The sequence below is a fragment of the Oryx dammah genome, unplaced genomic scaffold, assembly GCF_014754425.2.
Source record: "Oryx dammah isolate SB20612 unplaced genomic scaffold, SCBI_Odam_1.1 HiC_scaffold_1, whole genome shotgun sequence".
In the NCBI taxonomy this organism is placed as follows: domain Eukaryota; kingdom Metazoa; phylum Chordata; class Mammalia; order Artiodactyla; family Bovidae; genus Oryx; species Oryx dammah.
Genome location: NW_024070185.1, coordinates 30,853,904 through 30,870,341, shown reverse-complemented (window position 1 = coordinate 30,870,341; position 16,438 = coordinate 30,853,904). Strand labels below are relative to the sequence as shown.

General features: G+C 38.5%; 1 protein-coding gene across 1 annotated transcript in view; it reads left to right on the top strand.

Annotated features, from left to right (window-relative positions):
* The window catches only part of LOC120863835 (leucine rich adaptor protein 1-like), a 47,689-nt gene extending 32,036 nt beyond the window's left edge, over nt 1-15,653 (top strand). Inside the window, exon 2 of the mRNA XM_040240413.1 lies at nt 14,906-15,653. Within this exon, the coding sequence (XP_040096347.1) occupies nt 14,906-15,280 (375 nt within the window). The 3' untranslated portion in view covers nt 15,281-15,653. The remainder of the gene's footprint in view (nt 1-14,905) is intronic.
* Nucleotides 15,654-16,438: the final 785 nt, after the last annotated feature.

Here is a 16,438-nt window from a genome sequence, read left to right as displayed (position 1 = left end):
AAGCCATCAAAACTGAGCAAATTTTACCAACATTTTTACACATTACATTACTTTTTTCCCATATAATTCTTTGTATGCTATTCTCTCAGTCATTTCTGGCTCTTTGCAACCCCATAGGCTATATATGCCCGCCAGGCTCCTCTGTCCCTGGAATTCTCCAGGCAAGAATGCTGGAGTGCTAGCCATTTCCTTCTCCAGGGGATCTTCCCGACTCAGGGACCAAACCTGGGTCTCCTGCATTGCAGGCAGATTCTTTACTATCTGAACCACCAGGGAAGCCTTTGTAGATATGATATTTAAAGGCAAATAATTTTGGAATTTTTGGTATAATCAGTTTTCAATTTCAATTCAAGCTCTATTCTTTACGATCTCCTTCCACATTCTGGAACAAACCACTTTTATTGAGAACAAAAATACTCTTCTTTTTTGACAAGCAAAAGTATATTTTAGTTATAGTTCTTTGCCCTGATTATTTCTAGTCTAGTCTGAACCACCTATATAAGCCATAAGTTTTAATCAAACTTACTAACCTTTCAGAGAAAAACTGGAGAGTAACCACTATCATATACAAGCATTAAGGAGACCAGCAAAGCTTACACAACTACTTTATAAGATCTTCACAGCCAAGTGTACACCTTTAAAACTTTTGTGGATGCAAAAATATGTTTATTAAAATGACCCAAAGATTCAGCCACTCTGTAAATAAAAAGCAATGATATATGTAACAACTGGTGACACATCTGAAAATTCTATTTTCCTTAGAAATTATTTATAGCCATAAATTTTTATTAACTTGATTTATATTAGTTTAAGTTCTATAATTAATATCCTCCAAATCATGTTTGAACTGACAGAACAGAACACAATTACAGTTGAATAAAAAAGATTAAGAATTATAACTTAATATTGTTTTTGTTCAGTTGCTAAGTTGTTTCCAACTCTGCAACCACAAGGATTGTAGCTCACCAGGCTTCTCTATCCAGCACTATCTCCCTGAGTTTGCTCAAACTCATGTCCATCAAGTCGGTGATGCCATCCAACCATCTCATCCTCTATCACCTCCTCCTCCTCTTGTTCTCAGTTTTTCCCAGCGTCAGGGTCTTTTCCAGTGAGTCAGCTCTTTGCATCAGGGGACAAAGTATTGGAGCTTCAGCTTCAGAATCAGCCCTTCCAATGAACAGTCAGGATTGATTTCCTTTAGGATTGACTGATTTGACATCCTTTCTGTTCAAGCGACTCTCAAGAGACTTCTCCCGAACCACAGTTCCAAAGCCTCAATCCTTCAGCGCTCAGCCTTCTTCATGGTCCAGCTCTCACATCCATACATGACTTCTGGAAAACCCATAGCTTTGACTATATGGACCTTTGTCAGCAAAGTGATGTCTCTGCTTTTTAGTATACTATCTAGGTTTGTCGCAGCTATTCTTCCAAGAAGCAAGCACCTTTTAATTTCATGGCTGCAGTCACCATCCTCATTGATTTTGGAGCCCAAGAAAATATAGTTGAATACATAATTGCATATTTTCTTAATCTCAATATATGGAAGAAACCTTAGCTTATTTCAACAGTAAACCAGTTAAAGGAATTCAGGAAGTTAGCATTAACTAGTCTCTTCATTAGAAAATAAATCCAAATCTTAAACAAGAAAAATTAAATTACATGTTTAGTCTCCATATTGAAAAAAGCAAGGAAAAAACATTTAGTTATTTATAACCTAAATTTACCAAACCAATTCATGTCTAAAAATTCACTTTGATGTTTCTAAGCTAACATTGTGAAGGATGTTTTTTTCCTTAAAAATGTCAGTACATTCAAAATATTAAAGTTCAATTTACATTCTTGAAATTCTGAGAATATTAAAATTTCCAAGTATTTATTAGTATCTCTAATGAGAAAATTCTCTTTTTTCCAAAGACACTATAAATTAATTTATTCTAGAAGTAGGGAAATATTTCATTTTCTTATCTATGAGCAGTAAAAGGTTTTTGTCAAATACACAGCCACCAACAGGACTTAAAACTTCAGTTCTACCACCCTAGGCACAGGATGGTAGAAAATACAAAACACACATTCTCAAAGTGCTTTTCTCCTATTCAGCGGAAATAATATTTTCTACGTGGATTTGAGCACAACAAAAGACAAACAATATAGACCAACTGACCAAACTCTGTGTCATCTCTTGCCCAACAGAGAAGAGATTCCCATCATCCTATAGAGATCCCGAGGGAATACATCATGAAACCAGACTGCCAGTTAGTGCTACCCCAAACAGGAAATCATTTATAGATTATGGGACCTTGACCGTCCTGTTGGTTCAGTGCACGAGTTCCTGGAATTGGCTGGTTTTGCATAGTTTTTTTTTTTTTTTTAATACAGGAGGGTTCAGTACCCAGTTGAGAAAATGGACATTACCTAAACATTGAGTTAACCAAAACTGGTAACTATTAGCTAAGGATCCAAAACAATATTAATGAAGCAAGCAAACCAGAATAAAAGGCACCAAATCAGAAGAAAATGGAGAGTCAGAGTTTTACTCCAGAGGCCACTTCTTTGGAACTGTTTCACCAGTTCCAGCAGGCAGGCATACTATGAATTTTGATGGCAACCTCCAACCCTATCAAAGTGTAATTTTTAAATAGTTGAAAACATGGTTTTCATACAAACATAGAGGGAGCACTTGCTGAAGATTTATTTAGCTTATTTAATGAAAAAAGCAGCAAGATGATACAGCTGGCCCAAAAGAGAATTAGAGTTTATGTAATTTCTCAGGAAAGACATATGAAATAATCTGTTTAGAGACAAAGTCGTTTAACATCAAACAGGACAATGAAACCATAACTTTGAGATGTTTTTCTTTCCACTGGGCCAAAATCATTTTCAGGCCTTCAAAACACAAATCTACACGTCAACTTACAAATTCATAAGTCTGAGCCAAATTAGTAGTAAATTACAGGTCGTACAAGCGTATCTCTCCATTGGTAATTAAATTATGCTTTGGTAAGCCTCTTAGGCTATGCTTCAAAACATTGCTGAAGAGATTGTTAAGCTCTTTGAGCTCATGAATCCTTTCCTTAGCTGTGTCCAGTCTACTGATACATTCATCAAAAGCATTCATCATTTATATTGCAGTGTTTCTGACTTACAGCATTTCCTTTTGATTGTTTGTCCAAATGTTATCTCTCTGCTCACATGACACACCTATTCTTGCATGTTGTCTACTTTCTATATTAGATTCCTTATCAAACTAATCATACTTACTTAAAATTCCCAGTCTAATAATATCAAAATCTGTACCATATCTGAGTCTGGTTCTGATGCATGACTTGTCTCTTCAGACTTTTTTGCTTTTCAGAATGTCCTGTAATTTTTTGTTGCAAGCTGTCGTATGATATAAAAGGACCTGAGAGAGACCCAAGATGTGAGGTTTTATATTTATCTAAATAGGAGTTAAATTGTGTTTACTGTTAGCTGTAGGTGTCAGAGACTAATATTTCCTCTAGTATCTTTTCTTTTTTGGTCTTTTTTTTTTTTGTCTTTGGGTTTTCCTAGAGTCTCCTTAAATAGAGTCTGAGGCCTGTGGGACTTCCAGCTGCAGCCCCTGTTATTTTCAGGAGCCCTATTGACACGGTGTATGGTGTAGGGACGAGAGGCAGTCTAGAGTCCATGGTTTGGTCTCAGTCTTTTTGTGAGCCTGAGATGGGCATTTCTCTTCACCCCTAGTTGGTCCTCTGGTGGCTCAGTAAAGAATCCACCTGCCAATGCAGGAGATGCTGGAGGTGAGGGTTTGATCCCTGGGTCAGGAAGATCCCCTGGAGAAGGAAACAGCAACCCACCCCTGTGTTCTTGCCTGGGAAATCCCATGGACAGAGAAGCCTGGCAGGCTACAGTCCATGAAGTCGCAAAAGAACTGGATATGACTTAGTGACTAAACAACAACAAAAAAGGTTGGTTAGGCTTTGGGAACACCCCAGTCCGTGAGGCTCGGGTAAATAGTTTGCCTTGACAGCAGGCCCTGAGAAAGAGAACAGAGAGCTTTGGGCATATTTTAGAATGGTTACTTTGCTCCTGCCCCTATCAGAGCATCAGGGAAAGTTGGGGCCTGGTGGGGCTGCTGGAGGTAAAACTCATGAAACTGTGGGGCTTCCCCTGAACTTTTTAACGTGGAGTTTTTAACTCTCCAGCTAGTCTACAGTGAATCCCCAGCAATTCAATTACAGTTTTAAGTCTTCCTACTAACTCCAGCCAGGGCCTTCTGCTTCTGGGCATCTGTTCTTGGTAAGCAAAGATTCTGTTTCCACTTCTTTGTCCCCTAGGGGCAGCAGTTTACCCTGTGACCTTAAGTCTCTGGTGGATGTAAGAAGAGTTGTTGATCTTCAGTTTATTCCATTTTTTTCTAGATGGGGAAACAGGAGTGATAACTTTCAACCCCTTTATATGTCAGACTGGAACCACAGTGAGAATGATAATCAGCTTTACAGATTTATTATGATAATGACATTAAATATATTAGATAAGTTAATATTTAAGACATGATATATAGGAAGCAACTAATAAATGGAAGATATGTTTATTAATATTCCTAAAGATTTTTTTAATCAGACAAAATCACTAAATAAGAAAGTCAGTGTGTTATCAGTGAGTTGTTTCTCACTGGCCACACTTCATAGAGTGAGATCACTGCTGTGCTGCAACTCATGTTCTGGAGAGCCCCGCCCAAATTTTCCCAAATGTCAATATTTAGTTGGTGTTTAGGCATCATATGAAAAATAAAATGAATCTTCATCATAAAAGGAAGCATTCCAAATATTATAAAATTATCAACATTAGCTAAAAAATGAATGGTTCTAACAAAAGGTTTGTGTCTCAGTTATATTCCCTATGCACAAGGACCACTCTACAGAGGCCCTTTCTAAAAAAATGGGTTAAGATGTGAAACACAGAGTCTGGTTCATAGGAGACAATAAACACATTCGTTGCTTTTCTTATCTCCTCCTTTCTTTCCCCTAGTGAGGACACATTAAAGTGAATCCTTCAAATTAAATGAATTCAGAAAAGCAGGGTTAAAATTTAGTCAACTTGTCAGTATTGAAAACTCAAAGATGTCACTAGTCTTAGTGTATTCTAAGTTCTTAAGCTATCTGAATGTTAACATCTAAGTTTATTATCTTATCATTGCATACCCTACTTTTTGTGGCCCTCAAATTATAGGAGTATTATTTATAAGTGATCTCTATTTAAAGCATCATCTGTGTCACTAAATAGCAGAGATATCATTTGTCATTTTGCCTTCAGGATAATAAACCATGCATTTGTCCTGTGGGTGATGCAGATGGCCCCTCAAAGAAGACCATGACTTCTTTCTAACATTTCTTATCTCCACCAATGTATATTTCACTATTTACTCAATTTTTTACTTTTTTCAAGCTATAAAACAATATGCCAGTAGAGTAGCATTCCACAGACATGGTGGTCCAGCATCTATCACCCCAAATTATCCACAAATAGAAAAGATATATAGGTCCTTGCTACTCAAAGTGTAGCCCATATACCAATGGCATTGATGTATGTTTATCCATGCTGTGTAACAAATACTCCAAAATTTAGCAAGGCAAACAACAGATGTGTTATCTCAGTTTCTGTGAGTCAGAAGTCTGGCACAGGTAAACTGAGTGTCTCTGGCTTGAGTCTCTTTAAAGTCTGCAATTAGCACATCAGATGGAGCTGCAGTCATTTCACAGCCCCCTCACTGCTTCATGCTCGCTCACATAGGCAGTAGTAGTGGGCAGGCCTCAATTCAGTTCAGTAACTCAGTCATGTCTGACTCTTTGCGACCCCATGAATCGCAGCACACCAGGCCTCCCTGTCCATCACCAACTCCTGGAGTTCACTCAAACTCACGTCCATCAAGTCGGTGATGCCATCCAGCCATCTCATCCTCTGTCATCCCCTTTTCCTCCTGTCTCCAGTCCCTCCCAGCATCAGAGTCTTTTCCAGTGAGTCAACTCTTCGCATGAGGTGGCCAAAGTACTGGAGTTTCAGCTTCAGCATCATTCCCTCCAAAGAAATCCCAGAGCTGATCTCCTTCAGAATGGACTGTTTGGATCTCCTTGCAGTCCAAGGGACTCCCAAGAGTCTTCTCCGAGTTCAAAAGCATCAATTCTTTGGCACATAGCACCACAGTTCAAAAGCATCAATTCTTCGGCATCTAGCCCCTTGCTAACTATTGTCCAGAGATATCAGTTCCTTATCATGGAGATCTCACAATAGTACACCTCACAGCTTGGCAGATGCGTCTCCTCTCAGCAAGTAGAAGAATGTACCCAAGACAGAAAACAGTCTTTTTGTAATCTGTTCTCAGGACTGACATCCCATCATTTTTGCCATATTGTATTCCTAAGAAACGAGTCGAAAGGTCCAGTCTACAGTCAGGCAGGGAATTACACAAGGATATAGATACCAGGAAAGAGGGGGTTTTATTGGGAGGCATCTTAGAAGCTGCCTACCTGTACTGGCATCTGCTGAGGACTTGTTAGAAATTCAGGATCACAGAATTAGTGAAGAGAATCTGAATTTTAACAAGACTCCAAGGTAATGTGTATGTCAAGAAACACTGCTCCAGGGAGCAAGGCCCACATACTTTACTCTTTGCAGAGGCTGCTTCTTCACCTAATTTTACTCACTGCTTAAAGTCACTTTCTAAGAATTGAAAAGGTTAATTTTCCTTGCAACTCAGTTCTCTCATACTCAACAAATAGGAAAATTATAGTTACTGAAGTGTTACTGAAGTACTGCTGGGCTGCAGATAGCAGATTAGAAAGAACTGAGGGACTGAGGAAGAAAAAGCAGCATAAGAACTATGGCAGACAGATCTAATACCAATATCTAGTAGTTACTGAAGGAGAAAATTGAGCACTTTTATAAGAAGGGACCATATGAAAAAAGGACTAACAAGCTATTACCTCAGTAACCCCTAAGTGCATTGGTGAATAATGCTGAATTAGAAAAACTCTGATCATGGTGGTGGCCTCTTACTACTATTTGATTCTGTTTGGTTCTACTACTTTGTTCTAGTTACAGAGATGGAGAAGTGCATAGCATATTTTGGAAATAAATCCATGAAAAATTATAATATAGAAATATAAATACTAAGTGGGTTCTAAGTATCTTGATTATTCCCTTTCCAAATAGATTTTATATCTCAATGATGCTTAAAGAATAATCTGTATTCAGTATTGGAAACCTTTCCATAAAAGACCACTAATAACTTTGGTGTAAATATTTTACATCTCCCTCAAATTCTACTTAGGGGAAAAGATAAAATTCCATTCCATACCAACTGTATGTTTAGTGACATCATGTTGGCAGCTGGACACTGGCCATTGTAGGAGTATTTACGGCATAGAAACTGCAAAACTTCATAAATCAGAACTTGACTTAACTTTGTTGATTATCTTAAGACAATGACCTTAAGGGGAAAATGATCTCATGGGGAAAATATTGATACTACAGATTCAACTTAAAACTGTGTCATGTCCTTAGCTGTTACATTATCCGTAGCACAAAAAAAATTCTGGGAAATGCTCTCTATGCAGTCAAAAACTCACCCAGCTCAGCCAAATTGCTCCCATCACTGACAAATCCATAAAGCTCAGGTGTAACTCATGCTGATGCTGAAACAGTTTTCAAGTTAATGAATATAATTTGCACTAGGGTGGAAAATGGTTAAACAACAGATCACATATCAGACTTAAGGAAGAAAAATTATTTAGAAAAGAGTTAGTGGACTGAGATCAATTCTATTTGTTCAGTTATGGTTGGACTGAAACTATAAGTTGCTGTACGTACAATAATTCAACAAAAATAAACAAAAGGAGTCTCTGAGAATCAGTTACAGTTCATGAAATTTACAATGAAAGGTACTGTGTATTTTATTTTATAAAATATTTTATATAAATTATATGTATTTTATAAAAATATTTTAGTATTATTTATATCAGCACAGTTTCTATTACATGCATGTATGCGTGTTTGTGTGTGTGTAGCTTTCCAGGGAGCCAACCGTTCAACATTTCCCAGTAAACCACCCTGCCTCCTGCTTCCCTCCCATTGGAGACACAGCCACTACAAATCACAGGGGGGTACACTACCAAATCCGACCCTTCCGTGTAAAAATCGCACTTTAAATTCTAAATTAGAAAAATGAACATGCAGAAAGAACATTTATTATAAGTTAGCAGAAACTCTTCTGGTCTGTGTTCTGTGTGGGAGCTCTTCTATTACAAATATGGGGAGTCCATGTTTCAGTGACATCATTCCAAATGAATTTCAGCTCAGGTGATTTATAGTCTCATACATTAGCCAGAATTATACTTTGCATATACATATTGAAATCTCTCAAAAAAACTTTCACTGTATTAGGTTATGGTAAAGGAGTTTTCATCACAGGCACCTAGGTATCAACTGGAGCTAAAACCTGACCGAATAAGGCTGTAGAGTTCTCTGTCTTACTTTGGTAATCAGAGGACTCACCAGCAGACACTATACAGATCTCATGAGCAGGCTTGATGGCAGGAATTTGTGTTCAAGATTCAGGAGAGTCACATGTGCCCCTTTCAGATAAACCAGATGCAGCTATCTGATTTATCAAAACAATATCAATTGGTCAGCTGTGCTGATGATAGTGTTTTTATGTATGTAATTTAGTCTTTGGGGAAATTACCCCTCTATGAGGTTTTGGGAAAACAGTGAACTGTTTTAGTTATTGTTCAGTTCCACATAAAAACAATTCAAATGGAGGAAGACAAAGCTGACTGATGAAAAATGGAATCCTCTGTTTCCCAATTCAAAACAAATTCTGTTGTAAATTTTGAACTGGCTACGAAAGCAGAGGAAAACTGGCAGACTAGCTCTGACTTGCAAATGCTGCATGCTCATCTCCTAAAGCATTCTAAACCCGAAGCATTGGATGCAAGTATCGTACCGTGTCTTCTCAGACTGCAGTAAGATGGTGCCATCCTTAAGGGTCCTCTGGACAAAATAGGAGTGCTTTAGAAATACAGCTATTAATAAAACTGCTGGAAATTTTAAGGATGAGTAGACAGGAAATCTGTATTCTTCAAATTGAGGATGTGGTGAATTTGAGGAAGGAGTACATTTAGATAAGAGGAGGTTATACAAAGGGAACATGCAGATAAACTGGGATAAACTATTGGAGAAATAATATTCTAAGTATCTTTACAACAGCTTTTTAATTTAGTACATTAGATGCTTCTGCTTTTTTTTTAGATATTTAGAAATAAATACAGCTAGAAAAAAGGCCTTCCACCATTAGAAATTTGAAAAAAAAAATGCTGATTGGTTTTTTTCAGCTTAGACACTAGGATTAGGGCATCACATTAAAAGGCAAATCTAATTTATTCTCCTTCCTTCATATTCATGATCATGAACTTGCTTGCAAAGTAGTCTTCTTCCTATAACAGCTTGCTGGACATTTGGGATTTGGGTCATGGATACTGTGGATTTTACAGTAGGTTGCATAACTGGGAGATGGCCTGCTTTTATCTGATTAGTCAATTCCCATAAATAAAAAGATAAGAATGGTACAGGAGAGCTTTGTGAGAGATATGAACACTGGTGCTATGCAAGCCTGCAGGATGACAAGAAGGAGTGAGCAATGTCCCTATTTGACAGATATATTCAGCAGCTCATGTGCACATTTCAGTTAATATATAGACCCATTAAACATGGTATGTATGTTTATCTTGGCACAGAACACAAATATTACTTTTAGTGAAACCCAAATGGCAAGAGCTAAAATTACTATCGCCACAGAATTTCTGATAAGGTGATTAAAATTCACATAGAGCTCAAACTCTAGCCATGAGCTTTTACTAGCTAAGTAATTTGCCAGAAATGGAGCAGTAAATTAATTGCTCTGTCTCCTGTATAGCTTGAATGATTCTCTCATAGCAGAAACAATTTAGTAATCAAACGGCCACAGGAATGACAATCAGAGACTGTTAGAATGAAGGGAAATCCTGAGATGATCTGATCTACAGAATCTTCTTATAACATTTTCAATGAAACCTCAATACAGAGAGCAGAGAAAAGTGATATGTGGATTTCTCTACTGAATTACATTTTAAATATTGGGCAGAAATTAGACTTTGTTCACAGACTGCTTTACTATGTCTATTGAGTCCAGGAGCTCACCAGAGCTCAAAATTAATCCCCAGGATTCTGCTTCTTATATAAGAAGATTGTATATGCCAAGCCACCTTGCCCAAAGGTAGACTGTAACAATGACAGGCCAGAGTTCTGTCCTGGGTTCCTTACACACCACACCAAAGAAGTCAGTTTATTTGGCAACTTCGTGATGAAGTGAAAGCATGACTGTATTCTCTCTTTCTTGGATTCCAGTGAGACAATTCATAACCTTTGTATTAGTAAAATGATACATTGGACAAAAACATAGATCTGGAAAAGTTTATTATTAAGAATATTTGCTTTTCAAGACCCCCCCACTAAGTTCTTCTATATACCAGTTCACTGATCATAATTGACATGCAACTTCAGTCTTCATTCTGTCTAGAGTTGAGAGACCTATTATGCTACAATTTTGAAGCATGAGAGGCTTATTAATTATGAAGATGGGCTGCACTGCAATAACTAAGGGCCAGAGGTGACAAGTGAAGAGGAAAAGAGGAAAGGACATTGACATCTCTTTGGATCAATTAATGCAAACCTTACAAAAAATATTTTTTTGGTAGCATCCTATTTGTTTGTTCCCTTTGTTTAATTTCTTTCACTAAGTGTTTACAGAATAATGCTTGGAGTGTGATTTACATCGTGAAGTCCACTTCCTTTCAGAGATACTATCTTGTAACCTGTACATTTAAGCTGGGAATAACCTTGACCTAGTTACTCAGTGTTTGAACTCTGTGAATCGGTGAGAGTGGGATTTCATGCTTGGAATGCTGTAATACTGCAGAGCTCTTTCTTGCTACCTTGTTCTTTCCCCTAAAGCACTGTATCACTAGCAAGTGTTAGTTGGTCAACAGACTCCTCTGCCATGGGATTCTCCAGGCAAGAACACTGGAGTGGGTTGCCATTCCCTTCTCCAGGGGATCTTCCCAACCCAGGGATTGAACCTGGATCTCCTATATTGCAGGCAGATTCTTAACCATCTAAGCCACTAGGGAAGCCCTATGATATTACTGACTTATAGCAAAACTCAAGGGAGGGGCATTCTTGACAGATAGTTCAACTTATGGCAATCATTCCGGCCTTGGACAAATAAGACTTGTACATCCACTATGCGTTAAGCACTCTTAGAGGTCTTGGGCACAGTGGTGAACAGGACAGACCAAGTCCCCTGCCCTCTGTGATGGCTTACATGCTCATATGGGAGACAGAAAATAAAAAGTAAACAAGTAGTAAGTAGGATAATTTCCATTAGTCATAAGTATTATGAAGGGAATATAAAAATATAGAAATGCTGTGTACAACTAAGCAAAGGAATTAGATACTATGATTGATCAGGAAGGAGCTCTCCAAGGAGGGGTCACTTAAACTCAGACCACGAGGAAGTCTTCCCAACAACCACTGTCCTCAGAGAAACATGCTGGGATCTTGTAAGACCTCAAGTGAGAAAACCACAAAGGTTCCTGCCCACTGGGCAAGACTGCTGTCTTCTGAGTGGATGGGCAGACTTCCTAAGGACTGATGTGCGTGACAGTGAGGGAAGGCAGGGCAGCTGCTGGAGACAGCAGCCACATGGTGATTTAGTCCTGGTGGTGGATCCTTCCTATTTTGAAGGTTCACCAGGAGGAGCATAACTGCACCTTAGTTCCAGGAGAAAGCACTATTAGGCCGAGTGCCAGGTGACAGGCAGACAGCCGTGTGAACCGAATGGCCCAGGGCTCCCACAGTGGGAAGCTGTTTACTCTCTCCCCAGGAGGACACAGGGTTAGATGCAGTTAAGTGTGTAATCATTATCAGCCGGACCAACACGTTCTTAGTGACTTGCTTTCGTCATATTTTCCCCTACAGTGGTTCAATGGCCTGTGAATGTTTGCTTTCAGAAGAAAAGAATTTTTTTATTTAAATAAATCATTTCATGGTCAAAGGAAGCTTTTGTTACTTCAGAGTCTACTCCCCTCTCATTCATGTTGCTCAACAAAAGTGAACACTTCTTATGTGATGCAGCCACTGTGTAGCTCAGACAAAAACTGCTGGAAAAAAGTATGTTTTAACCCTCCAGTGACACACTTGCTGGGACTGTGCATCATTATTGTCTTAAGGGCTGAACTTTCTCAGACCCTACAATTACGACTCTCTCTCCTCCGCAAAATCAATCCATCCTTAAAACGGACCATAAGAGATGCACAAAACGTAAGACATGGCTTTTTTAAGGCACTGCAAGCTTAGCTGAAGAAACAGCTAAAAGACACAATAATAGGTAGCAACATAAGTGTACACAATTAAGGTAGATTGTCAGATACAAACTACACAGTGGAGGGTAAACAGGCCAGCAGAAGAGATACTTCATGGAAGAATTAGGACTTCAAGAATGGGGAGGATTTGGAGGAGAAAACAGTCAAGTATTTCAAGTGAAGGGAGTAACAGGGAATACTCCAGATCTGCACAGCGCAGGAACATTCTGCCAGGGCAGGGTGGGGATGTGAACAGAGGCAGCTGTGAGTCATTTGGGGAGCTATTGGGAAATGGTCACACTTACATTGCACTGTGCCTACAATGGGCACAGCGTGTTTTATCGGCTACAGATGCTTAACTGAACAATTTTGTAAGACTTTGACTTCTATTGATTCTCCTGGCTCCTCTCTGTGGACGTAAGCAAATTGTTGATGATTTGTAAATATTTGTTGTATTACTTGTAATTTGAACAGTATTTTGATGACTCATAGGGTGTGGGGGTAAATTCAAATATAAAAAATTGCCACAAAACCTCCTTCCCCCACACAACCTTAAAGCAAGGTCACTGAGACAACACCACAAATAGAAAACCATCTCAAGACTTACTAAGCTCTGTTCATGAATGGCTCAGAGAAAATTGATTTTCCTTGCTGACTGCCTAAGAATTTTTGGTACATTTCTCAGAGAAGATAAGGTAGTCTCCTAAGTCACTTTCATTAATATCCTAGATAGATTAACAGTTTTTAAATTCTACTTCATACTTTCTACATACATACGTAAGCATTTGTGTACATATACACATGTAGTTGACCTGCAATCTTAAATCTCTGAAGTCATCCTGGGAATTTCATCTCTCCTAACGGCTGTCTGTCACATTCACTCAATCCAAAGTTCCCTTTCAGAGATGGATTGTTTCCTAGAAATACATTTACAATATAAATGCATATATAAGCTTCTTTCTCTCTTCTGACTTGAGTCACTCACAACTGAGTGCCTTGGATAATTCTAGAAACCCGCAAATCTGAATTATCTTGGGTGTTCAAGAGAAAATAAGCAAGGTCCAGTCTCCTGGGTTAAAAGATCTCAGGTGAAAAAAACCTGGAATTTCATTTAAACCCTGATGAACGTGACTAGGACCTCTGGTGGCTAAATCTGTCCTTGCTTCACAGTCCAGTCCACCGGAATCTCTGTAGGAGCCTTATCTCTTCAATTCCCACCAGAACAAGGGCTATCTTGCAGCGTCTCTCCCCCTACTTCCTTCAGAAACAGCCTTCATGTTAACAGATATTCCTGTTGAACTGAAGGGCCTACAGAGAAATTCTGCTTTGTAACTAAGAAGACAGATTTCTCTGAAGTAATTTAAAGCCATCAGAAAGACCACATACCTAGAAGTCATTTAAGGGAACTGTCCCAGTCTCATATCCGAGTTTTGATTGGAGCTGCTCTTGACACATCTGAAGGAAATAATGAAATCTACAGAAAATACTTGTACACTTCATTGTGTAAAGTAGATCAGCCTCATTTATCAGCCTTTTGGATTCAGGAAATATTGAAACAATTTGGTTCCTGCTAAACATGAAAGCATTATTCAGCACGACATATTTGTCAGTATAGTCATAAAAGGTGCAGACGTTTTCTGTACTCTTAATTTTTTATTTGCATATTTTAGTTTCTTCATCTATAAAAGAGGGATAAAAATAATAATACTTAAGGCACAGGGTTATTATTGAGTTGACCAAATGTTCGCTTGGGTTTTTCAGTAACATCAAAAAAAAAGCTTGTTGAGCTTTTATTAATGGGGTTTGTCACATAATCTCTCAAAAATAGGAGCTGCTACAATGATGATGATGATTCCTTAATTTCTACAGATTCCTATCCCCCCTTCTCTCAATATCCATACACATACTCTCAATTAACAAGGATAAACTATTAAATCTCAGCTTCCCTGGTGGCTCAGTGGTAAAGAATTCTGCCTGCCAATGCAGGAGACACAGGTTCAATCCCTGGGTTAGGGAGATCCCCTGGAGAAGGAAATGGCACCCCACTCTAGTATTGTTGCCTGGGAAGTCACATGGATAGAGGACTACAGTCCATGGGGTCAGAAAAGAGTCAGACACAGCTAAGCAACTAAAACAACAACAGCAGCAAACAATCTGGTCATAGAGAGAACAAGTCTCTTGACAGAATCTGTCATTCAATAGGATATTTCCAGGCAGCTCGGCGAGGGTCAGAGATGCAGAGTTTCCAGGCCCTTTCAGAGCCTGTTAGGGCTGGAAGGAAGTGAGTTCTTTGAGTCTGACTCCTACCCTTTGTAAGCAGTTTTCAAAAAGATCCTGTGCTCAAGTAAATTTGTATTTTATTCTCTGAATGTAAAATGATGGACTGCAGGAAGCAGAATTTAAATGACCCTGGGGTCTTTCAAGAACACAGAATAACTGGCAGGTCTCTCCGCTCTCCCTGCCCTCCACAGGTTAACCTCAGAGCCACAGACGGGAAGCTCATGCGCCAGTTGCTCCTCATCAATGAGAGCATCGAGTCCATCAAGTGGATGATTGAAGAGAAAGCCACCATCACCAGCCGAGGCAGCAGTCTGAGTGGCAGCCTGTGCAGCTTACTGGAGAGTCAGAGCACCTCCTTACATGGCAGCTGCAACAGCCTCCATGATGGCAGTGACGGGCTAGATGGCATCTCCGTTGGGAGCTACCTGGACACTTTGGCAGATGACGTCCCAGGCCACCACACCCCCTCAGACTTGGACCAGTTCAGTGACAGTTCAGTCATAGGGGACTCACATGCACTGTACAAGCGTCCCAAATTGGATTCTGAATACTACTGCTTTGGCTGATGCCCAAGTTTTATGCATGGGATTGGTGTGCAATTAACTTGTATTTATCCTCCTTCTCCGCTGCTATATTTTTGGTGTGAATTTTTTTTTTTTTTTTTAGTACGACAACCTTTTAAAAGGAAGCTTATTTTGAATGGCTTGATGGTATTTCTATTGCTCCTAGTATTTCTCATCTGGACTGATTTCTCTTTCTCTCTTAAGTCTATTTATTACGATGATTTTTTCCCCCTTCTTTCACAGTGGCACAAATAAAGTAGGGGGAAAAGAATAAGCAATAATTATATCTTTGCTTTTGTTTTCAGAGCAAGGGGTCAGGGATTACAAGATAAACTTCGCTAAATTTTACAATAAACCAAAGTCTGATAATAGCTGATTTTGTTGTCTGTATTCTTAAATGATTCAAAGGTTTGTTTTCCAGAAGACACTGAGGTTTATTACTGTTTTTATATTAGGTTGGACAACATGCTTGGGACTAAGCTAGGCATTATTTTGAGGCCACAAGTTCCTAGTGTGAAATCAATAATACCGTTAACCACACACTTCTCATGAGAACCATTAGGAAGCCCCAACTCTATGGAATCTATTTGGTTCAACTTTGTGTTCATACTGTAGATGATCATTTTGTCATCAGTGATTCTAACTCAAGCTGTAGACAAATTTGTGTAATTAAATATATGATTCTCCGAAATTTCAAAGAATAACTGAAATTAAGTAAGAAGGTGATTAGAGGTTAAGGTGTCCTAGATTTATTGTATTCGGAGATTTTGTTGATGTTTACTATAAGCATTTTACAATTATAGGATATATAAAAACATAGATTTATACAATGGATGGATGATGGATGAATGAAGTCAGAAGTAGTATCACTATTTACTTACAAAACCTAATAGATCCTTTCATTCTGAGAAGAATAAATAATTTCTTTGTTTTCTGGAATGACATCTGAAATATCATTCATGTAGTGAAAATTTCAATGTGATATTAATCTTCTACATTTCTTTTACCTTGATAATTCCTCATGAGTAAATATAATTGAGATTTCAAACTGTTCTCTGTAATGATATATGTTTCTGCATTAAACACTTCACAGTGTGAACCAAAAACTCTACTTGTAACTGAAAAATGGCCATATTCCAGAAATAATTTCCCCCAAATTTG